Genomic DNA, 26,609 nt, shown 5'->3' on the forward strand with positions numbered 1-26,609 from the left:
TACCAATGAGGATTAAAATTATTTGGTGTTTGTGATGTACTATTACATGGAATAATTTTATAGCTGAGTATGAGAAGAGAAGTAATCTTTTGAGTTTCACTCTGGAGGTGAAGTGGATGGTGGTAAACACTGGTTCTGTGTGTTGTACTCATTGATAAACAGCAACAGAAAATCTACAATTAAATAATACATCATAAATTGATGTTCAAGTCGATAAATCAACAAGATTTAATAACCATTTGCTTCACAATGATAATCCTGAAGTGTTAAATATTTTATCGCAGTTTAATTGTTTTTCATCGAATGATGTTATAGGACAACATCATTGTGACATTACTGTGCCCATCAACCAATCATGATGACATCACAGTGCAAATGTAAGCAAACAGCCCGGTTTGTTATATCTCAAACAGCCCGGGTTGTTATATCTCCTTGACTCAACAGCAAACAAAGTAGTAGGAAATCTTATTTCATAAGTATATTTATTAAACTTCACAGCAATATATAAATGATTGTGGTTTGTTTTTATAACCATTGTGCTATATCATTGAACAGATGTGCAGACAAATTTTCATAATGTTCATTATGCAATCTGCCATTACACCTGTTCCAGGTTACAGAAAGAAATGAAATAAAAATCATTTAATGCTTGATTGAAACTGAAGATGAAATCAATGTTTAGAATGAATACTGAATGATGAAGAAAATGAAATACAATGCTTTGTTTCAGTATGTTAATATGACTTACACAATGTTTAAAACAATTTTTTTGTTTTTGATTGTCGTTGAAGTCTTTCAGGATTTTGATTTTGAAGAATCCTTTACACTCCTATTCACCTTTCCTTGTTTACTGGCAACACTGTCAACAATGCAACTTTAACGGAAAGCACCCTTTTTCTTCAAAAATACTTTGATAAAACAAATTATAATAGTAAACAGATGAAAGGTAGCTCATATATTTTTTATGTTCTGATATTTCTAAAAATGGCAGGCTGATTGAAATTATTTACACATCAAATATAGGTGACCACATAGTTATTTAGTTTTTCATGACTATAAGTCTTGCAGACATTGATTTTTCAGGAGACTTATTGTTGATATGTGACGGGGATTAAAGCCCTTTTCATTACGTGTGGTTCTTCATACTTTCCTCATTTATTTTACAAAGATTGTAAACCAGGGTTGTAAATCAAGCAAAGTTTGACTGTTAAATCAAGTTCACCATACAAGGTGAGAATCACCATATTATATGCCAGGTACAGATTTTCAATTTACAAGGCTTTATCTTGGATTTTTTATTTATCTGCTGTTGGTACAAGTTAAGCCTTTTGGAAACTTATCAACAAACTTTTATGGATATTTTGATCTAGTTTTAATTATTAAAAAGTGTGAAGTTCTATGTTTTTGAAGTATATATACCTTTATAACAGAGGAATTATGATGAAAATTTCATTCCTTCCTGGCATTTTCGAAAATGCATGAGGGCATAAAATGCTTGGCTTTACATACTTTTAAAAGAAGTGTTTTGGCACTTCATGAGAAGTATGCTGGCATGAATTTTCTGTTCATACCATCATGCTTTCATTAAATGAATTTTATTTTCTATACATGTATTTACATTTTTACTTCCATTTTTGTTGGAATTATTCCCAGATGTTAAAAGTCGTACAATATTTATCAGATTCATAGACACATTGTTCACATTCTTTAGGCTTTCGTTTTTAATCAAACTTGGTACAAATCGTCCTTGAATGAAAGGGATTCAAGATTGTTCAAATGAAGAACAACTTGGCCAGAGAAGTTCAAATTTACATGAAAGCTTCCTGACATAGTTCAGATTCAAGTTTGTTAAAATCATGGCCCCATGGGGTTGGTTGGGGCCACAATAGGGGTCAAAGTTTTATACGTGAATATGGAAAAATCTTCTCAAGACCCACTGGGCCAGAAAAATTCAAATTTACATGAAAGCTTCTAGACAGACCTGGCGCAGAAGCATCAACAAAGAAGTGAAGGCTGCTGGAATGACAATGGGCTGTGCTAAAGAGGATAACCCAGAACTGTGTATGTTGGAAGAGTGTGGTCGTGGCCCTATGCTCCTCAGGGAACCCAGAGGATTAAGTCAAGTAAGTAGGGTTCTAGACATAGTGCAGATTCAAGTTTGTTGAATGCATGACCCCCGGGGGTAGGGTGGGGCAACAATAGGGGATCAAAGTTTTACATGTGAGTATATGATAATGGAAATCTTTAAAGATGTTTTAAAAATTCTCAGAAGCCACTGGGCAAGAAAAGTAGAAATTTACATGAAAGCTTTCTGACATAGAGTAGATCCAAGTTTATGCAAACTGTGGTCCACGGGGTAGGGTGGGGCCACAATAGGGAAGCAAAGTGTAATATGCTGATGTATAGGGAAAATCTTTTGAAATATCTCGAAAACTATTTACTAGGGCTTTCATATTTTTATGCTCCCTTAAAAATTTTGGGGAGCATACAGTTGCTGTCATGTTTTGACCATCCTTCTGAGTTCATATCTCCTAAACCTTTCACCAGAAATTGATATAATTGATCACAAATATTCCTTGAGACAGGGACCTTTTTTTTTACAAAGATCATTTTGGAAAGTTCAAGGTCAAGCAGAACATATACCTTATATAAGTAAAAAGTTCTTTATTTCAACAGTTTTTGAACAGGTATTTATCATATATCACATAAATAAGTAATGGACAAATGGCTTTCAGACAAAGGCCACTCAAGGTCATTTTATAAAAGTCAAAGTCACTCAGATTATATGCCTTATATATATAAAAAAAATCTTCATTTCAACAATATTTCAACAGTTTTTGATGCATTGGACCAAGGTTACTCAAGGACATTTTGGAAAGTTCAAGGTTACTCAGAACATACCTAATAAGGAAAAAGTGTCTTATTTCAACAGTTTTTTAATAGATGTTGATCATTTATCACACAAATAAGTAATAGAAATGGCTTTCAGACAAAGGTCACTCAAGGTCATTTTATAAAGATCAACATCACTCAACATGTACCTTATATATGGAAAAGAAACCATTTCAACAATATTTCAATTGATCATTTTGCGAGTCATTCGTCATATGAAGTTGTTCATTGGTTTGGGGAGCATCCATGAGTACTTTTGACAAAAATATTACCTATTCAGTATGTCCTGAACTATTTAAAACTTTCATATTCTGTGTATAGATTCTTCATAGCAAGACCATGTTATACTTGTGTGTATGACCTTGTGACCTTGACCTGAAAGTTTGATCTTTTAATTAAAATCTTCCTATTCAATATCTTCAGAAACTAATTGAGATAGAGCTTTCATATTTTGTATATAGATTTTTTTTTTATGGCTAGATACCATACCATGATCAGTTCGCTTGGTCCTATCTAGAATAGCAAGATCGTGTTAATCATATTGGTGTTGAGATATCTCTGTTATAGCAAGATCGTGTTAATCATATTGGTGTTGAGATATCTCTGTGTTTTATGAATTTATTTTCAGTTATGTTGGGATCCTTTGGGCTAGGCTGGGGTCAAAGTTTTCATGGGAATAAAGATTGATCAAAAAACATCACAGCAGCTGAACAATGGCAAGGCCAAGGTAACTCAGGTAAGAGATGTGGCCCATGGGCCTCTTGTTTTTCTAGAATTTATTATTACTCTCAAGCATAAACAATTGTTAAAGTGATAAAACTCATATGCATATATTGCATTTTAACTCACTCCAGCCAGAGACTGAAGTAAGAGTTTGTCCAACTTCTGTGTGTCTATTGTCTCAGCTATTCATCTGTGAGGATGTCTATCTGTAAGCTCTTCATATTTTTTTTTTTTTGACATCTTCTCAATTTCTATTGAGCCATATTATCTTAATTTGGCACAAGGCATTCTTTTATAAAGGGAATTTAAGTTTTAACTGTGAATGAAGGAACTGTGTCAGTACTAGGGGAAGAAAATTGAGAAAAAGTGAAAATAGGTCATGGCAGCAATGTTCTTATGAGTGAACAGGTCTAACAAAAACGTAAATGTTTTCCCATTGACAACTTTATTTCATCACTCCAGTGCAGTTCTTTTGTGGTTTTACTAGCATGTTATGCAACACCCTGGGACATATCTGATTGGCTGTTCTTTGAAATTTCTCCTTGTATATTTCATTTCAACAGATCATGAGGTCACTTGTGTCTATTGCGTATAAATGTATATCAGATGAAGAAAGACATTTACAAAAATTGCAAGTGTATAATGGGAGAAACTGTTCCCACAACATTTGCTTGATAGTAACCTCTCGTTCCTTAATTATGTCTCCCCTCTTTCAGGGGGAGACATTGTTTTTGTACTTTCTGTCCGTCCATCCGTCTGTCTGTTACAAAATCTTGTGAACGATTCTCCTCCTATATGGGTTATTGGATAGAAACTTTGAACAATGCTTCATTGTCATTTGTAGATGTGCATATTGTAGGGACAGGAGGATCCAATTAGTTTCCTATAAGTTATAGTGGATCTAAGAGGAGTGGAGGATGTAAAATAGTTTGTGAACACTTCTCCTCCTATAAGCCTTATCGGATAGATTTGAAACATTGTACAATGCTTCATTGCCATTTGTAGATGTGCATATTTGTGAAACGGAAGGATCCAATAATATTCCTAAAAGTTAAAGTGGAACTAAGAGGGATGGAGGATATTAAAATAGCTTGTGAACACTTCTCCTCCTATATGGCTTATCTGATAGACTTGAAATTTTGTACAATACTTCAATGCCATTTGCAGATGTGCATATTGTAGGGACAGGAGGATCCAATTGTTTTCCTTTAAATTATAGTGGATCTGAGGGGTGGAGGGTGTAATATAGTTTGTGAACACTTCTCTTATGTGATTATGGGAGTTCATAATGTCTATGTTCCTGATTATGCTTTCTCCTTCATACCATGCAGTGCATTAAGGGGTGGAGGTTTCATTTGGAGCACTTCTGATTTGGGGAGCTGGGGAGACAGTAGTTTTTAGCTCACCTGAGCCAAAGGCTCAAGTGAGCTTTTCTGATCACATTTTGTCCGGCGTCCGTCTGTCTGTAAACTTTTCACATTTTCATCTTCTTCTCATGAACCACCGGGCCAATTTCAACCAAACTCGCCAAAAAGCATCCTTAGGTGTAGGGGATTCAAGTTTGTTCAAATGAAGGGCCATGTCCCATTCAAAGGGGAGATAATCACAAAAATGCAAAAATAGGGTGGGGTCATTTAAAAATCTTCTTCTCAAGAACCACTGGGCCAGAAGAGCTGAAATTTACCTGAAAGCTTCCTGACATATTGCAGATTCAAGTTTGTTCAAATCATGGCCCCCGGTGGTAGGATGGGGCCACAAGGGGGGATCAAAGTTTTACATACAAATATATAGGGAAAAACTTTAAAAATCTTCTTCTCAAGAACCACTGAGCCAGAAAAGCTGATTTTTACATGAAAACTTTCTGACATAGTGCAGATTCAAGTTTCTTCAAATCATGGCCCCCGGGGGTAGGATGGGGCCACAAGGGGGATCAAAGTTTTACATACAAATATATAGTTAAAATCTTTTTCTCAATAACCACTGAGTCAGAAAAGCTGATATTTACAAGAAAACTTTCTGACATAGTGCAGATTCAAGTTTGTTCAAATCATGGCCCCCGGGAGGTAGGATGGGGCCACAAGTGGGGGGGGGGGGGGGGGGGGGGGGTCAAAGTTTTACATACAAATATAGGAAAAAGCTTTAAAAATCTTCTTCTCAAGAACCATTGGGCCAAAGAAGTTGACATTTACATGAAACCTTTCTGACATAGTGTAGATTCAAGTTTGCAAAGGGTAGTTTGGGCCATAATAGGGACCAAGGTTTTACATGCAAATATATATGGAAAGTCTTCAGATATGGGCCAAGGTGACTCGGGTGAGCGATGTGGCCCATGGGCCTCTTGTTCATATAAACAATCTCTAGTTTTCTAAATTTTCAAGATACACTCAGCAAGCCTCATGTCTGTTCAAAATTTAAAAAATTCAGAAACTCAAGTTTGAGGGAAAAACAATTAATAACTTGCACTGGTTATGGAACCTATTTATACCCAATCATTTTCTTAGGTAGTATAGATTCAGTTTTGTTCAAACCCTTCACTCTCAGAACCAGATTCAGTTTACTGCAAGTTAAAATATTGAAACTGTGAATCTATACTGATAAAGAAATTACTGAATTGCATTTTTACATTATAATAGATGCATATTTTGATTTTATTCTAGTTTGTTTTGATATGTAGTTGAATTTCTTCAAGTATTTTGTTCAAACTATTCCATTGCTTGAATTGACTAAGCTAACATATTTTATCTCTAACAGACCCGGGCCATTCTGTATCTATGCGTTGTTAGAAGAATAAAGGAATCCATTTCATTCCAGTGTTTTAAATCTGATCAATATTTGATCTTTTTGACTTCAGTTGACTGCATGGGGAGAAAAAACTGAAATTGCTTTTCATATTTCAGAATGTAAAATGGTACTTTGCAGCTTGAACATTTGTTGTTGAAATGTATCCCATGGTGTGATGAATGTGAGACACCAGTGAGTAAATTGCATTGATTTTTGTTTATAAGCTTAAAGTTTAGGAGATTGAGTGGAGTTTTCATAAGAGAAGGATTTGTCAAATTTAAACAGTCATCTGAATAGCAGACGTCCTTAACTCTACTTACAGTGTCGTCCAGCATACTTGAGATTGCACAGCAACAGAATAGATGGTAAATATTTGCATTTTTACATGATAGATTTTGGTTATTTTCATGTCAAGTTCTTATTTTAAAACTTGGGTAAGTTGCATTAACTTGCTGTTTCATCAATATAGATAGAAAATGTATTATACTTTTTTGGGAAAAAAGGCATATCTTGTTGTATACTTGTATGTTTTTCTTATAAACTGATTTCCTTAGAATATACACATAATTGGAAACTTTCTTGAGTTGTGTCACTTTTTTTTTTTACGTTCCATGTTTGTGATGAAAAATTAATACTGAACTTCTTGAATTATCACATTTTTGTTTAGGTTTTTAAAATTTTATAATTTATAAGACTTGTGAGTTTTTAAAGTTCTATGTATAATTGAACTGTCACTTTTCTGACACCAAAAGATGTAAAATTATTTACTGGTATTATAACAACACAAAATGCTATTATGTACACATAGTCTAAATCCACCTCGTGTCAGGTACATTTGGGGAAAATCAATCAGCGCCATGCTCCAAGTAATTTTCAAGAGGCTCTTGTTGTCTATACTTTGTATGAGGTCATTGGTAACTTCACCCCTTGTAAGGTGTAAACTTGGATTTAAATGAAAATCATCCAAGACTATATGACACCTGGGGCCGTATATTGCAGTAGTACTTTAACGTTTGAGGATAATATCAATCGCTGATTTAAAGGCAGGAGTAGAGTCTAACCTTTTCGTTGGTAATGAACCAAAGTTTTTATTTAAAAGGACTGAGCTTTTTTTTATTATCCGATGTTGACAGTGCTGTTGGCAGAGTATGGATTAGAATTCATTAATGTATCATATGCAAGTTATAGGTCATCTGATGTAAACTCAGTAAATCCTGTTTTTGTTTTTGGAGTACGTGTTTTAGATAGATTGAGGGTCTTTTTGGAGTACATGTTGTGATAGATTGAGAGTCTTTTTGGAGTACATGTTGTGGATAGATTGAGGATCTATCTGAAGAGTACAAGGACCCCATTTTTTTCCACCCAAATTCAGGTACGTGATGAAAAAGGTAACTTAATTTACCAAAACCTATAAACTTGTAAACATGTAAAACTTTATGTAAATAACAAAACCTATAAACTTGTAAACATGTAAAAATTTTATGTAAATAACAAAACCTATAAACTTGTAAACATGTAAAACTTTATGTAAATAACAAATCTCATGAATACATTGGTACTAGAATAAAAATCTTCCATAATACCTAGATTTGTGGGCCATTCATTTCCATGAAAAATAGAAATGAAATCTATAAAACTAATAACATATTTCAAAATTCTTTGATGATATTGAATTATAATGAGCACTACATTTAATGCCTTTGTATCAGTTTTAATTCCTTTTTTATTATTTTCAATAAACAGTCTATTTGGTTGATAGTTAATTCCATGTTATGAAATAAGTCATTTAAATGTGACTGATTTGCCAAAGGATTATTACAGTAATGTAATTGTATGTAATCACAGTTCTTCCCATTTCAATGCGTGGTTTAATGTGGGTATTTGTGAGATTAAAATTCCTAAATTTCGAACAATATGTGGACACAAATAGGGATGTTTTCACAAAAGGTAGCAAAGAAAAAGGCCATGACTGTGTTGCTATGGTAAACAAAATGAAATACACTCAACATTAGCAGAAATGTTTATGTCTGTTCATTCTGTGATTATAACTATAACCTGCTCTGAAAATTGCATGTTCAATCTTTTTCAGTTTGCAAATGAGTAAGCAGCATGTTTTCATTAAAAATAATTTGGAATGTCACATACTTGATTAAATTTTCAAATCAGAAATGAACAATACCAGTAAGAGGCCTTGATTTGTAGGAAATAGAACCCATCTAACCCTTTAAAATCTTGCATGCCTTGGGTGGTACTCTGACAATACATGTTTTTCAAAAAACAGATCCTTTCTCTACCAAGTGGACCTTCCTGTCGTCAGTGGGGCTTTAACTGTTGTCTCTGTGATAATGAGATTCACTATGTTTGGGACACATGAACATACCCAATGTTGACTCTACCAATTAGCTGGTCAATATTTTCTCTACAGTACCCATTCCTGTCAGATTGACTTGTTCCTGCGATAGGAAAGTTGGGAAGCATTGTTTGTTTATTGATTAGGGAGCTGGTGTAGAATTTCAAATCTCGGCAATTGGCACCCCAATACTGATCTTTGGTCAAACATTACTCAGTATTCATGTATGTGGTATATTATTGTTTTAATATCAATGAACCACCATGACTTGCTTAAATGATGCAAGCTAAAAATTCTGTCTGTTTTGTTTGTTAAAATGTAATTTAAATTCTTGTTGCATGTGATATATTTACCAAATCTAACAAAATGTCCTTTAGTCATTTAACTTATCAACAAACTGAAAAATGACTTTCATTGATTGATCTTAAACATACCAGTAATTACTACCAATATACAAGAAGTCTGCACAAATCTACTGGGAAGCACATTACCAAATGTTTAAAAATACAAGTTCTATTGGAATGACGGCAGACCAGCGGTGTTCTGCATGAACGTTTTCTAATTTCATAAGAGAAGTGAACTTGTTTTCTGTAAAATCTGGAGTAATGCACAATTGATTTGCAATAAATGATCTAGATTTTTGCATCACTTACAAACAATGGTTCATTGATTTTGTATTTAAATACCAAGATTTGCAAATGAGATAACTGTGTTTTCTGGTAGAAACTATTACATTAAAAGGATGTAGTTTGTAGGTTATCTGCACATACATGTAGAGAGCAAAGGGTTCTTTATTCCATTCTTTTGGTGTCTTTACACGATTTTGTGCAGTATATACTACTGTAAGTGCATGGACAGTCTTGCAAAATGTACCCCAGTCTCAAAGCCGCCTAGAAATTTTTGATAAAATCTGCATGATTGTAAATTTAATTTGGTACCTGATCAAGGTAACTGATTAAGATTTGATTACTCAAGGTTGTGATCTCGACACACGCTTTGAAGATTTGTCATTTAATAGAATGAGATCTGTAAAAGTAGTATCAGGGAGGGACTGTCTGTCATCATACATTAGCCCCTGCTGTGTTTTTATGCCCCTGCCACAAAGTGGTCAGGGCATATAGTTTTACCCTTATCTGTCCTTCCACAACACCCAGTTTTCCAGACTTTTTTCTAAATGTCTTAAGATATTGAATTGATTTTTTGTATGCAGGTGTATATTGATGAGTTACAGATCGAGTTTGAGATTTGTTCCGGTTCATTGATTTTTGATGGAGTTGTGACCTTTTAACTTAGAAAAATTACTGTTGCGACCAGTTTTCTGGACTTTTTTCCTGATTAACGTTTTGAGATATTGAACTGATTTTTTGTATACAGATGTATATTAATAAGTTACAGATCAAATTTGAGGTTTGTTCCGATTCGGTGATTTTTAATGAAGTTGTGCCCCTTTAACATAGAAAAATTAATGTATTTATTTTATGGCTGTTAAAACATATAAAGGATTGTAGTTCAGTTCTTCATTGTACTAAATGTGTGTAACATACATGGCAATCTGAATACCCCATTCAATGCTACATGTATACTTTGATGGATTTCTTACATTTGACTTTACTGCAGGCGGGGGCATTCGTGTCATGCCGACACATTTAGTTTTTTAAGTGATCATGTAGATTTAAAGATAAGTCTAGTTATTTTGCACAACTATTATGTAGTTTCTTTCGAAACAAATATTTGGCTCACCAGAGGTATACACGACAAATGATTTATTTTTTCATCATAGTTACATACAGTATGATAAGAGCTTAATGAATTTCCAATTTTGTTCCATGATTCTCTCTGTCTGTAATGCAGATTTTCATCATTATACGTTTGTTGTTAGATATTATTATGTTATATGGCACTGTCCATGCATCCGTCTGTGTGTCTGTCCAAGGTCATGTTTTCCAGACTTTTTTCCATAACAGATACATGTACAGTGTTGAAATTTGGTCACAATTTCTTCCTCAAGAAGTGTAAGAGTGAGTTTGCATTTCAGCTGAATTGGTGCACCATGACCTACATTAGGGCTAAAAGTAGGTCAAACAGTTTTCCGGACTTTTTTCATTACAGATACAGATATTTCCCCGAAATTTAGTCACAAGCCTCCTTTTGGAGGAATACAAGATCAGTTTGCATTTCAGCTGGATTAGTGCACTGTGACCTACTTTAAGGCTAAAAATAGGTCAAACAGTTCATGCACTTTTTCTCATTATGGATAAAGATATTGCACTGAAATTTTGTCATCACTGTCCAATGGGCATGTGATATACTGTTTGCAGTATTCATATTTATGATATTCTTACACCTATGTCAAATACGGCTTAGTTAAGTAAGATGAAAATGTTAAGTTGTGGGTTTGTGTTCGAGTAAGCCTCTAACTGTAGGTCAACAATTCTTTACACCTTTGCTACAGAAGATTGAGTCCCTGAATGTAGGCTGTTTATATACTGGTACATGTATTACGATCTGTTGAGCATGCATTAATTTCAAAATAATTAGATATGATTACCCCATTGAATGAATGGTAATAGTTCATTCTTTCAGTTTGTCTCCTCAATCAAACATATATATATATATATATATCTACATTTTACAGTGTCTTTGTGATACTGCTATGAAAAAGGTGTTGCAGGATCACACACTTCTAACTTGTGAGATAATGGGAGTGATAAAACAGCCTTGTACAGAATTGTTTTCTAGAGCTTAACAATACCTACTAGAGCTTAACTAGTACAAAACAATACCTACTAGTCAGCTTAACTAGTACAAAACGATACCTACTAGAGCTTAACTAGTACAAAACAATACCTACTAGAGCTTAACTAGTACAAAACAATACCTACTAGTCAGTTTACCTAGTACAAAACAATACCTACTAGAGCTTACCTAGTACAAAACAATACCTACTAGTCAGCTTAACTAGTACAAAACAATACCTACTAGTCAGCTTACCTAGTACAAAACAATACCTACTAGAACTTAACTAGTACAAAACAATACCTACTAGAGCTTAACTAGTACAAAACAATACCTACTAGTTAGCTTAACTAGTACAAAACAATACCTACTAGTTAGCTTACCTAGTACAAAACAATACCTACTAGAGCTTAACTAGTACAAAACAATACCTACTAGTTAGCTTACCTAGTACAAAACAATACCTACTAGAGCTTAACTAGTACAAAACAATACCTACTAGAGCTTAACTAGTACAAAACAATACCTACTAGAGCTTAACTAGTACAAAACAATACCTACTAGTCAGCTTAACTAGTACAAAACAATATCTACTAGAGCTTAACTAGTACAAAACAATACCTACTAGTCAGCTTAACTAGTACAAAACAATACCTACTAGTCAGCTTAACTAGTACAAAACAATACCTACTAGAGCTTAACTAGTACAAAACAATACCTACTAGTTAGCTTACCTAGTACAAAACAATACCTACTAGAGCTTAACTAGTACAAAACAATACCTACTAGTTAGCTTACCTAGTACAAAACAATACCTACTAGAGCTTAACTAGTACAAAACAATACCTACTAGAGCTTAACTAGTACAAAACAATACTTACTAGAGCTTAACTAGTACAAAACAATACCTACTAGAGTTTAACTAGTACAAAACAATACCTACTAGTCAGCTACCTAGAACAAAACAATACCTACTAGAGCTTAACTAGTACAAAACAATACCTACTAGTCAGCTTACCTAGTACAAAACAATACCTACTAGAGCTTAACTAGTACAAAACAATACCTACTAGTTAGCTTACCTAGTACAAAACAATACCTACTAGTCAGCTTATCTAGTACAAAACAATACCTACTAGTCAGCTTACCTAGTACAAAACAATACCTACTAGAGCTTAACTAGTACAAAACAATACCTACTAGAGCTTAACTAGTACAAAACAATACCTACTAGTCAGCTTACCTAGTACAAAACAATACCTACTAGAGCTTAACTAGTACAAAACAATACCTACTAGTCAGCTTAACTAGTACAAAATAATACCTACTAGTCAGCTTACCTAGTACAAAACAATACCTACTAGAGCTTACCTAGTACAAAACAATACCTACTAGAGCTTAACTAGTACAAAACAATACCTACTAGAGCTTAACTAGTACAAAACAATATCTACTAGTCAGTTTACCTAGTACAAAACAATACCTACTAGAGCTTAACTAGTACAAAACAATACCTACTAGAGCTTAACTAGTACAAAACAATACCTACTAGTCAGCTTACCTAGTACAAAACAATACCTACTAGAGCTTAACTAGTACAAAACAATACCTACTAGAGCTTAACTAGTACAAAACAATACCTACTAGTCAGCTTACCTAGTACAAAACAATACCTACTAGTCAGCTTACCTAGTACAAAACAATACCTACTAGTCAGCTTATCTAGTACAAAACAATACCTACTAGAGCTTAACTAGTACAAAACAATACCTACTAGTCAGCTACCTAGAACAAAACAATACCTACTAGAGCTTAACTAGTACAAAACAATACCTACTAGAGCTTACCTAGTACAAAACAATACCTACTAGAGCTTACCTAGAACAAAACAATACCTGGTCGGCCATTTTTGTATAGAGCTAGACTGCGAGACCTAGTTGAAAGTTATATGAGACACAATTTTTTATACCCCCACTAATGAAGTTTAAGGAAGGGTATAATGGAATCACCTTGTCCTTTGTTTCATAGACATAACTTGTCCATAGTATATCTTTAACACTGATGAACAGATTTGATTAAAACATTGTGTACATCTTAAATGAATAATAAAATTGTGCACCTGCTATTTTGATTGAGAATTTTAGATCACCTGAGTCACAGTTGTAAAACTTTTAAATAACATCTTCTTTATTGTGCTATTGATACTAAATTGAAACAACATAATTTAGAAGGAGCAGGTAGCTCTAATTACCAAAATTGTAAATTTCATGATCCCAGGGGTAGGAGTTTTGGTACCAGGATGGGACCAAAATTGTCATATATAAGTGATTAAATGTGTGTGTTAACAATTGAACATTTTTAATTTCTTCTCCATTGGTATAAAGCATCTCTGGGACAAGGGGACATAAATTGTAAATATCAGGACTCCTGCACTCTGGGCAGAGCAAAAACTGCCAAAAATTGACCAACATTTAAAAATCTTTTTCTCTATAACTGCATATCTGTAAGAAAAACTAAATGCATAGTCATGTAGAGTTGGAAGGCCTCTACCAAATTGTAAATTTTATGATCCCCGGGGTAGAGGTTCCAACTCCAGGGCAGGGCCAAATTTGGAATTTAAAATTTTTAAATTTCATGATGCCAGAGGTAGAGGTTGTGGTTCCAGGGTGGGACCAAATCATTGTGATTATTGTCTATCATTTGAAAGATTTTTTTTAATTTTGCTGATATTGTATTAAAAAAACAACTAAAGGCATATTTAGGAAAGCAGAAAGGGATGTACCAAAATGGGCTCTGACTCTTGGGTGGGTCCAAAATAGTCATGTAGTGTAATATGATATATGTTATATCATGTAAAGTCTTTCATCAGTATGGGCTCTTTTGGAGCATTTGTGTTTTAAAAATACATCCAACATATGCAGAACAGGAAATTTATCATAGATTTTATAGCACTTGGGGCTAATGATACTTTTAACTAAAACTTAGGCCTGTGGACCTCTTGTTTGACATTCAAGCTAGGAAATAATGGATATTTTCCCCATTTTTAGGGGGGGATATGTTGTCATTGTCCCGTATATCTTAAAAACCCTTCATAAATTCACTTTTCCCCACTCTCCTGTGGGGGTATTAGTCCTGTTAGGACAATTCTAGTTGTTTATTACATGACATAGATACTGTAAACAGACTTTTTTCCACGGGTTCATGAGTCCGCGGAATCACAATTTCTGTTTATTCTGCGGGTAGAAAATTGGGCGGATTTCTTAGATTGCTACTTAATGTCTTTCATTTACTTTAGGTACGCTGGGATAAATTTCCGCGGAAAATTTGTGACCGCGTACATAGCCTAAATTAATACCGCGCGGAAAAAAGTACTTCTACAGTTATTCAAAACATTGAAACCTGGCACTAGATCATGTAGAATTTGCCAAATGATAACGAAGCAGTCATCTTTAGATTGGGTTCTAAGTTACTATAATTCAATAATTGTTACACCAGTATAGAAGCCAACACCTTTCTTTACAGTTATAGACCTAATTTAAACTAATAATCAATCGTATTAATCATATTGCAAGATAGTCAAAAATGAGTAGAGACACAGGTTTTCATTGAGTTACCAAAAATAATAACCAATCATATTATTTTTGAAATTCCCAATTTATTTTTGGCATGATGTTGGTTGAATTCAAATGTACATTATATTTGCCTCAAAAGCATGTGCAGGTGAACATAACATTCTATTTTTCCTAGGTTATTGGATCTTGTCCAATCGAAAAGCATGGAATTATTTGATCATATAGTAATGTCATATATGGTAATGTTTTTTTGTGAAGATTGGAAACGTTAAAGAAGCAGTCATCTGGCCCACAAAATATATGATTTCAGCAGGAGTCCCAAAATCTGGCATTCAAATAAAGAATGTTTAAGCAAACCCAAAATACATTTAATTTGATAAAAAGATTGCTCTGGGTAATACAAAAGGAGTGTGAAGTTGGCATAAAATTGCAAAAATGCCAAATCAATGAAAAAATTCATAATTTCAAGGGGATTTCCTTTCAGAAAACATACAGCCCATGCATTGAGCAAATTCATATTCAAATACATTTTTCATCTTCTAATGACACACAATAAATATATTAATTTCATTTTGCTCGACAGATGGGCTTACCTTCCTAAGCAATAATGTGGATGAAATTTAACAGGTATCAAGCAGTTTTTGAAAAATGGCGCGAAAAAGTCTTATTTATGACGTAATAATACTATCAAATACCATGGTAAGCATCAACTTTGATTTAAGTTGAGATAGTATACTTGGCATAATATAGCTATATTATATCTAACTTAATTAAAACACAGATTAAGCTTTATTCAAGACACATTTAAAACAGAGACATTTTTTGGGCCTATTTAGGTACACAGTCGTACTAAATTTGTTCTTTGTTTTACTTTCAACACCTTTTATCTTCATGTTTAGTTGGTTATTAAACCTTTTAATCAGAAATCAATAATAGTTTTACAGGGAATAGATGAAATGAGGTCAGCAAATCCAAACTAGTTATGATGGACAACATTGAAAAAAATCTTACTGAAGAGACTGTGGATATGGTTTCTGGTGAAGGGGAAATAACTCTCACTAATGCGACAGAAGAGGTTCATAACAAAGTTAAAAGAAAGGCTGTGGTAGTAGACGATGAGGAAAAGGCTGAAACTCATGATAGAACAATACAATCAGCAAAGAATGCTCCAACAGATCGTCAAGGTGTGATAGATGAAGCAAAACTGTCTATAAGACATGGAGAAAAACTTTCCAGTGTCACAAATGATGACACTATGACTGAGGAAGAGAAACTTCAGACAAAGTCTTCTCCACTGAGATTTGTTCCTAATGACATGCATGTAGTCACTATTCCAATACAGAAAATGGAGGAAGGTGATGACCTTGGTATCTATGATGACCCGGGGGAATCGGGAGAGGACTTGGATGACATTGATCAACCAGATAAATCTGATGATGCCCTTCCTGAAACAACTAGCGAAAAACCTAAAATGCCACCACCTATCCTGCGAAATTCTGCTATTCCAAATCCACTTGATGCTGTGAGACATGAAAATACACGATACTCAGAAAATTCTGTGAATTTTAGAGAAGGTCTTCTATCTTATGATGACAATGCAAACCGAGTGACTTGGTCAGCTGTTAACAATCGGTATGATGAAGCCCGACATCTGTCAGGGATTCGTGGGAAGGCCAATACCCCAGCAAGTTATTACACAGATGTATCATCAGAATCAAGGTAAGACTGTAAAAATCTATCGAAATCTATTCAATGAATACAGGTACATTGAAATAGAATGTCATGTGCTCATTCTATCAAAGTGTTGATTGATAATTTGCACAGAACTTATTGCATATTTGCGTGGTCCATGTATGTTGTATGTCTATATTTCTTCAGTAATGGACATGTGTAAGATTGATCAGGCCATTTCTGCTTTTTCACCCTTGCAACTTTGTTTCATTGTCTTACAGTTTCACTTCTTCGCCCTGAGAGTGAAGTTGCAAGTGGCATTATGAGAGCCCCATACATTTAAAGTGCATGTGTTTGATATTACATATGTAGCATGGAACTGTGATATGCTGACATGACATGAATGTGATGAGGCTCCACAAAACTTTGATCAAAGAATTATGTCTCCCCTTTTTCAGGGGAAGACATATTGTTTTTGTACTTTCTGTCCATCCGTCCATCTGTCTGTCACAAAATCTTGTGAATGCTTCTCCTCCTATATGGCTTATCGGATAGACTTGAAACTTAGTACAATGTTTAATTGCTATTTGTATATGTGCATATTGTTGGGATAGGAGGATCCAATTATTTTCCTAAAAGTTATAGTTGATCTAAGAGGGGTGGATGATGTAAAACAGTTTGTGAACACTTCTCTTATGTGGCTTATTGGATAGATTTGAAACTTTGTACAATGCCTCATTGTCATTTGTAGATGTGCATATTGTCGGAACAGGAGGATCCAATTATATTCCTTAAAGTTATAGTCAATCCAAGAGGGGTGGAGGATGTTAGAATAGCTTGTGAATGCTTCTCCTCCTACATGACTTATCAGATAGACTTGAAATTTTGTACAATACTTCAGTGCCATTTGCAGATGTGCATATTGTAGGGACAGGATGATCCAATTGTTATCCTTAAAGTTATAGTGGATCTGATGGGTGGAGGGTGTAAAATTGCTTGTGAACACTTCTCCTATGTGGCATATCGTAGTTCATAGTGTCCATGTTCCTGCTCATGTTTTCTCCTCCATACCATGTAGTACATTAAGGGGAGGAGGTTTCATTTGGAGCACTTCCAATCTAGGGAGCTGGGGAGACATTTGTTTTTCATAAAAACAATCTCTAGGTTAAATTTGAAGTCAAGTCCATGAATCAGTCATCCTCTGTTTAATTGAAGATTGGAAACATACTGTTTTTAAGTCTATCTGTTTTGTAAGTCTGTACAATTCACAAATTTACCAATTCATAATGTAGGAATAGTGAAAGGATATATATATATAGAGCTATCTACTGAACACACCTTTTTCTCATGAGTTTTGAATTGTAAAATAAGAGTTATACCCCTTTTGACTCTTTGAATAGGAAATTACGGCTGTATGGATTGGCACAACACAATCTTAATTAAATCACAGCTGACTTCAGATAGGCTGATGTTTGCTGATAGCAATCAGAGTCAAAAGAATATCTTCCAAATTAATATATTTGTGAACAAAAACAAAACATTCACACTTGAATGATGCCAACTAATACAGCATTGATACTGCTTCTCCTAAAGTTACCGTAGACGTTATGTTAAATTGAGGAAGTCAGTCCTGAAGCAACTGATAGATTTAGACTTTATGAAGATAGATTTTAATGGAAAAGATTTGTTGGACTTACGTTTGATTTAGCAGAAAAGAGTATGGAAATTAACACAGGAAATTAACTTTTTCTATGCTTTTAAGTGAAAGTGGGGGTTTTTTTCTTGTAAAGGGAAGAAATTGATGTATAGTGCAGTAATCACCACACAGATCAGTGAAATTCACATGAAATCAACATTAATTCGACTGTTTTAAAGGGACCATATGTTTCATTCAGTATTTGGTTGCATTGAAGATGGATTTAAGAAGGATAAAACATTGATAAAAATCATTCATTTTCTCTTTTTGTTGATTTTCACTGGCTCCATTGATGGTTTATGCAGACAGTTTGAAAGTAATGTACACCCCTGTATGATTGTTGGGAATTTTCAAAATTAGTCTGTTAATGAAATTGGCAGACCTGTGAAATTTTTAGGGCATTTAAGGTAGTTAAATCATTTGTCTTCATGTGTTTTGAGATATGACAAATTATGATTACACAAAGACATGCAGAATTAGCCGCTGGTTTATGTCAGTGTTGTTAAACTTTGTGTCAATCTGGTTTCCCAAATATGCAATCCTCTGAAAAGTTTCTCAAATCAACATGGTGTTGGAATTTTAGTGATAAATGGTCATTTTGCTGATATGATTTCATTTTATGAACACTATGTATGTAAATAGGACAGAGCAGTGATATGTGAAAGTGACTAGCCAACTTATATATATATCAGAGAGGAAACTGATTAAATTTGAAAGTAAAAAAGATTTAAATTAGTTTGAAAAATGGCAGACAAATTGGATTACCGCAGAGATTTAATTCGGAATATGGTCAAAAGTGCTCCAGCCAGGTAAGACAATTCGCGTTAAAGCTGGTGGGTTGTTTTTTGCAATTAATTCAGATTATAGAAGATGATGCATTTTGTACATATTACTTGACTTAAGTTTTTAAAAAATGGAATTGTGCTTTGTGTAAAATGGACCTTTACAAACTGAAATAGAATCAGATAGGCCATGCATTTCCATACAAATGCTTTGGCTTTTTATTCCACAAACCAGTGTGTTTTGTCAATAAGGACCAAGAACATGCTCCAGATTCCCTTATTTTGCTGTACTCAGATGTTTTAAATTCTTTAAATCATTTTTGCTAGAACAATTAAGAGACATGCACTAAAATTCATTGTATATATATATATCATATGACACAATGATGGCCAAATGTCATGAAAATCATGACAAATTAATCAAAATTTGTTGTACCATGATGTTAAAGACGGGATTATTAACAGTATAATAGATCTTGATGTCATTTTACATAACATTTTAAGACCATGAGACTTAAAATTCATTTCCAGGTTCCATATATATATTGAACGGCTTTAGACTTTTAATATCAGCAGGGAATATTTCAGGGTTTTGACACAAAGTAATATGAAATTTCTTATCTGCTTTCACTAACTTTCTGTTTGACTTTATCCACTAACTTTTATTATGAACTTGGTGGGTTTTAAAAAGAAGATAACAATTATCATTCTTTATTTTGTTTTTGGACAGTTTTTTATGAAACCTTTGAATTGGTTTCTTTTCTTCCATGCTATTGTTGGTTTAACTTAATTGGTTGCTCTGTTTGGCAAATGGAACAAACTTTTGTTGGAAGTTGATTTGATGGTACCTCGGAAAGGTACAACTCCAGATCTGGGACACATGAAAATATATTCAGTGCGTTAAAACACTCGAGAAGAATAACTGGAAATCTGATTATATCCCAGGTATAAGTTCTTTTCTGTTTTACCCAATGGCTTCAAGTGTTTATAAGATGAGGGTTCGGTTTGAAACATCCTTGGCACGATCCAAAGACTATGTTCCTATTAGAAATCGGTCTTACATGAAAGTGGAATCTGAAAAGGATTATGAAACATACAGAGAGAGTAATGCAGAATTCCCATCAAGACCTGCAAGTTATGTGTCATTTTCTACCAATATTTCGATGCCAGTCAGTTACAGAAATAGCTTGACATCACATGCCACCAGCCATGCCAACAGCAGACCAGGGAGTTATCAGTTCCTTAACAATTTGCCAGCACGACTAAATAGTGATAGTCATTCAGACTTTCCTTCTGTTTCCCGTCCATCCAGCTATGTACACCCTGGAAATAATCCGCCAAGGTTCGATCCGGAGCCAACAAGAGTCAACTTTACCAAACACGCAATTTCTAAGCTTCCATCTATTTCTTCCATCGGTACAAGTTCATCACAGTAAGTGTTAATTAAGCCTTGTTATAGAATAGGCATTCTCTCCTGCTGTGATTTAACTTTCAGATGTCAATGTATTCATGTTTTCTAAAGAGATAACATGTGATTATGACATATGCAAACAGAAATTCAATTTAGGAATTAATAACCCCTTAAAAATAGGATAGAGGAAGATTTATAGTGCTGTTAAATGCCATCTATGTCCAATCATCTTCTAGTTTTAGATTCTGTGATTAAAGCACCGTGCAGGCAATCACAAAATAGAATTTAATAAACCAATGTAGATTATAATCTTGCCTTACTTACTCCTAGAGGATAACTGCATGTCCTTAATTCTGAATAGCACCTGAAAGTTAATTACTTATCCTACAGTGTGTTTGATATTTTTGGAAATGTCTGGATTACATAATTTTATATTCTGATGGTGGTTGCAGCAGTTTTCCAGTTATTTTTGTGTTTGTACATATTCTAAGATCAGTGTAGGAGGATTTCTTTTTCTTCTTACGTTGGTCAGCGAGGAATGTGAAGTGAAAGAGAATTTTGAATTGAGCATTTGAAACAAAAAGGATACAATGTCGGTTGTGCATGTATCTGTGAAGCCGTCCTGCATGTTTTGCCGGAGCTTGGCAGTGGACAAGATTGAGGAATCAGAGGAACAAGGCTTTTATGAGGAGAACTCTGATGAAGAAGAGAAGGAACTGGGGTTTACAAAAGAGGCACAAGAAAATGAGGACCAACCATGGGACAGCAATGAAAAGTATGGTTGTTGCTCTAAATCTAGTGTACGGGAACATTACTCCTTTCAGTTTGGTCAGAATATTGACTTTAAGTGGATTTTTTGCATCTATAAATAATATCTGTTTGAAGTACCGGCCATTTTAGCAATGTTTTAAGAGATAGATGAATAGAAATTTCCATCAAAACACATGCGTAGACCTAGTCTAGTCCATACTTTTCGTATATAGATCTTTTTGTTTAGTAATAGGTCATCTTTTTTTTCTTTTCTCTTTTTTTTGCAATATCATTGAATGTAGAACTGAAAGTAATTTTATTGTGTGCTTTAAATGGCCTTTTGTGGAGAAAATGCAAATGCCTCCTCTGGGAATAGACTAAGTTTAAACATACAAAAGATTAAGTTCATTTTAAATACAGGATCTCATTTTAGAATAAAGAGAGCATTATTGTATGGAGGGGCCTTTCAGTCCGCTTTTTAATGTGTATTTGATCATAAAGTTCATTTTGCACGTTGACTCTTAATTTTGAGTAAAATATAGAAGACAAATTGTGATCATTTACCATATTCAAAATAAAATTGAAAGAAAAATTGTGTGCAAGTATATGCGTGTACAAATTGATACAGTCCATTTAAGAAATTAATCTTATAATTCTTTTCTTGATGGCGGTATCATAGGAAGAATTGGGCGTAAAACTTTTTCATCAATGCGCATAGTTCATCCATTAGGTCTTCAGATCTTTGTATTGGCAATATCAAAATATCAGAGCGGATCAAAGATAAAATCAGATTGAATATGTGACATAATGTTTTAGCATATTTCATAAGATCAACTGCAGAGATGACTGTAGCTAGGTTTATCATTTAGAATTGTTTCGGTATAATAAAACAGTTATAGAATAAGTATTTTAGGAAACAGCCATTGTAAGGTCCCTCTCGACAAAAAAAGCTATTTTCCTTGGTGGCTTTGCTGCTTCAGGAAATAGCTTTCTTGTCTCGGGGTACCATAAATTCGCCTTGTACCCATTCTATAACTGTATATGATGAAATTAAATTTTACAGTAAATATTTGAAAATGTAGAGTTGTTCGTACCCTCATGTCTTTTCAAAAATGAAATTTATTTTTTATATTTACATTTTACTTTCATTTCTGTTGGAATTCCCAGCCATTAAAATAGATGAACTATATATTTATCAAGATGTTCACAACTTCAGCACATTCAAGAGGAAATGGGCTATCATTACAATTTGTAAAGATATCAAAGGCAAAAACATTGGAGATGTAAATTGATATATCAAATTGACACAACATCAAATGACATCCTGATAATATTGGGCCAGGAGTAATGTGGGCTACCTCACCATATGATATGCATCATGATATGAACATGCAATATGATGTGTATCATAATACATTTTTCATGACTTTTAATGACTTAGAATTTCTTGGTTTTCTTTTGTTTATTTTGTAGTGGAAGTACATCTACTATCATATGAATACATACAACTGTATTAACATGTTCATTGGCTGTATAACAAGTAAACCATGCCACACTCTGAATCATTCCAGATGAATTATAGACATATTTTTACAGCTGTATCATGATATAATATGGATATCATACAGACTTTACAACTGTATCATGATATGGTACTGATGATATAATATGGATATCATGCAGACTTTGCAACTGTGTATCATGCTATGGTACTGATGATATAATATGCGTATCATGCAGACTTTACAACTGTATCATGATATCTTACTGATGACATAACATGGATATCATACAGACTTTACAACTGTATCATGCTGTGGTACTGATGATATAATATGCGTATCATGCAGACTTTACAACTGTGTATCATGCTATTGTACTGATGACATAACATGGATATCATGCAGACTTTACAACTGTGTATCATGCTATGGTACTGATGATATAATATGCGTATCATGCAGACTTTACAACTGTATCATGATATTGTACTGATGACATAACATGGATATCATGCAGACTTTACAACTGTGTATCATGCTATGGTACTGATGATATAATATGCGTATCATACAGACTTTACAATTGTGTATCATGCTATTGTACTGATGATATAATATGTGTATCATACAGACTTTACAACTGTGTATCATGCTATGGTACTGATGATATAATATGCGTATCATACAGACTTTACAACTGTGTATCATGCTATGGTACTGATGATATAATATGTGTATCATACAGACTTTACAACTGTATCATGATATCGTACTGATGACATAATATGGATATCATGCAGACTTTACAACTGTATCATGCTGTGGTACTGATGACATAATATGGATATCATGCAGACTTTACAACTGTGTATCATGCTATGGTACTGATGATATAATATGCGTATCATACAGACTTTACAACTGTGTATCATGCTATTGTACTGATGATATAATATGCGTATCATGCAGACTTTACAACTGTGTATCATGCTATGGTACTGATGATATAATATGCGTATCATGCAGACTTGTGATCAATATGATTGATGTATTGCTGTATTGTTATACCTGATGATGTGACTGGGGTACTTCGGGGGACTGATAATGTTTACAGGGTGCTCTGGGTGAATCAACATGCATAATCATAAATGAATATTGTGATGGATTTACTATTGCTAGAGACATTGAAATTTCATACATCTGTAGTACAGATTGCAATACCTCAATAATTTCCAAACAACCCTCATACATATGATTTTTAATGTCTATGAATGTTTTGTGAGACCAAACACTGTAGTTTTGCCATTACTGGAGGTATTTGTGTTTTTCAAACAGATTTCTTTATACCAGAATATCACCTTTTGAATAGCATTTTCAAAATTGGTCAGTTTTGAATCGAAGTCCTACTTTTTCATAAGGCTTTACTGGTACCAAACTATATTCAATATAATGATTTTTATATTATTTTATTACTAAACACATTTTGGTGTCTTATAGTTGATGAATATATAATTGTTTAATGATCAAATATTGATCATTTCACTTTGTGTATTTAAGTCTTCCTGTGTACACAATTCCTCTGGTTCAGAAAACAAATTGATCACAGGTTTTGTAGAAGACCAGAAAATTTTAGGAGGAAGGATATTTACTTGTTAAAGAAATCCATAGATGTCGTTTAGAAAAAAGTGTACTTGGTTGTGGTCTTGTGAACAATGTGTTTGTGTCTGAGAATGTTAACCATGTGGTTATAAAAACTTCAGGGTGCTAGATTGTTCCTTCCAGTACCCATGGTTTATTGTACAAGTCAAAAAGACAGCGAGGTAGGGAATTTAGTGCTGGTTTTGCTCAACATGTCAGGTAATACATGTATCAGGTTTTTTTCTTCTTCTTTGGGTAAAGGTAGATAATCAGGTGAAGACGAGAGGATTTGACAGTGCGTACATGCTTGTATAATATATTTTTTATCCACCATAGGTTAAGGCCACCTCCCTATAACTGACTACATGTATTTCATTATATGACTATATCAGATTTAGATACTAGCAGATCATTATATTTAAGAGTGCATTCTTCTTTTGGGATAAACACCATTTGCACACGCTGCAGAGGACTAAAGTATATCATTTCTTTCAGAGTTAACTATGAAAATGTGACTAAATGTTTAAGAATTGGTCATTCTTAACCTTAAACAAGAAATCTTTTGTTCTAGGATTTTGATGTATAAGGTAGGTAAAAATTGCATGGGCATTAAAGGATTTTACACTTGTAATCACTAGCTTTTACCACGGATCAACTTGTATAAGGTTGCAGTGCTCATTGTAGGAAATCAACTGGCAATGCACCACGTTTGTACTATTCACAGTAATAATTAGTCCGGGGATCATGAAATGGACTGCTTTTATGTTATGTGTAGGTTCGGATAAGAATACACAATAGAAAAAAGATAATCAGCTTTTTGATATGTAGGAAAAGAAGGATAGTTGAGTTAAAATTATTTCAATTTAAATGCCATGACAGCAACTTTCCTTAATCTTCAAGACTAAAGTTAAGTTAAATATAGTGCTGTGGTGCACACCAAATTGCCAATTGCATGGAGATGATATTGGAAACGTGAAATAGTTCCTTATCAGTTTCTTAGTTTCATTGTGGTCAAGTCGCACGTGGGTTTATTTGTACATTGTATTGAGCACGATTGAATATTTCAAGGAAGGTGTCATTGAATTATTTGCTTGATTCAAAACTATGTTCATGGAATTAAAATTGTAGGAATAATGGACATTTCCTAGATAGGAACCAGTAATACCAATATTGTTGATATCCAAAGACTTGCACTGACTTTATAGTTATGTATAATTTGGAGATTTGTAAAATCAGCAATAGCGACATTACGTTCTAATAATCAATTTGGAGAATTTAATCTAGCCAGTTGTAAAAGAACTGTGTAAAACTCCCAGCCTCGTGTAAATATGGATCACGAGAGGGACTATGCTTTGGCCATAAAGATGTTTTCTACGAACACGATGAGTGCTTATGATCGAGGAGTGAAGCCTGTCTTTGATACCCCACCCAGTACCATATATGACATCAACAGTGTTCTGTAAGTTCATGTGTTGAATATGATTTGAATAAGATGGAACTTTAACAGCAGGTTCATGGCTGGTGCAGCTTCAGTTTGAAATATGAATTGTATAAGGATGTTCTTCAACTGTATTACATAAACTTCATGAGCATTTATTTTATGATTTTTACCTCATTTTAGCACACACAACACTCAAAGCTTAATTCTTGGCTAGTTCTATTTTTATGTCAACACATTTGAAAATTTCAAGATATCTCGTAGAAATTAGTATTACTTTCAAAGAAGAAAAATATGCTCTTGTTATAAGTTTAGATTTGATGTTTAAGTAGATGAATACATGTATATAACCTGTTTTGATCTTTAAAATGACCTATAGATCAAAGCCTTTTGTCAGGGTATATTTTTGAATTCTTAAAGCCACTAAAGGGCAGTTGCAAGACTACCAGATCCGTATCCATGATTTAAATGTTTTCTGTGTTGAACTTTAATCTATTTGTCACATGTCAGACATGTGAGGGCAGACAGGGTAAATGGAGGGGAAGAAAAGGAGAAAGAAGCAGGGGAATGGGTGGGAGAAGGGAAGAGGAGGCAATCATAAAAAATGGTAGAAAGAAAAGAAATGCATGGATAGGGGTTTTAGGTAAGGAAGGAGGAAGAAGTGGAC

At 33.9% G+C, this 26,609-nt stretch overlaps 2 protein-coding genes across 4 annotated transcripts in view; both read left to right on the forward strand.

Moving 5' to 3' along the window:
* The first annotated feature begins 6,652 nt into the window (after window positions 1-6,652).
* Window positions 6,653-26,609, forward strand: part of LOC130051719 (uncharacterized) — a 28,351-nt gene continuing 8,394 nt past the window's right edge. Inside the window, exons 1-2 of one of the 3 annotated variants that reach the window (XM_056154233.1) lie at window positions 6,653-6,761; window positions 15,999-16,773. In XM_056154233.1, the coding sequence (XP_056010208.1) occupies window positions 16,037-16,773 (737 nt within the window). In that variant the 5' untranslated portion in view covers window positions 6,653-6,761; window positions 15,999-16,036. Of the gene's footprint in view, window positions 6,762-7,369; window positions 7,769-15,990; window positions 16,774-26,609 lie in introns of those variants that run through there. The other 2 variants (XM_056154232.1, XM_056154231.1) reach the window with 2 other exon arrangements.
* On the forward strand, window positions 20,042-25,825 carry LOC130051720 (uncharacterized). Its single transcript, XM_056154234.1, has 3 exons — window positions 20,042-20,635; window positions 25,076-25,091; window positions 25,633-25,825. The coding sequence occupies exons 1-3, from the start codon at window positions 20,175-20,177 to the stop codon at window positions 25,636-25,638; spliced, it is 483 nt and encodes a 160-aa protein (XP_056010209.1). The 5' UTR covers window positions 20,042-20,174; the 3' UTR covers window positions 25,639-25,825.

Source organism: Ostrea edulis, chromosome 2, assembly GCF_947568905.1.
Source record: "Ostrea edulis chromosome 2, xbOstEdul1.1, whole genome shotgun sequence".
Lineage (NCBI taxonomy): Eukaryota > Metazoa > Mollusca > Bivalvia > Ostreida > Ostreidae > Ostrea > Ostrea edulis.

Excerpts from the sequence above, each read along its gene's own strand:
- LOC130051720 (XM_056154234.1), top strand. The coding sequence starts at position 20,175 with ATGGCTTCAAGTGTTTATAAGATGAGGGTTCGGTTTGAAACATCCTTG.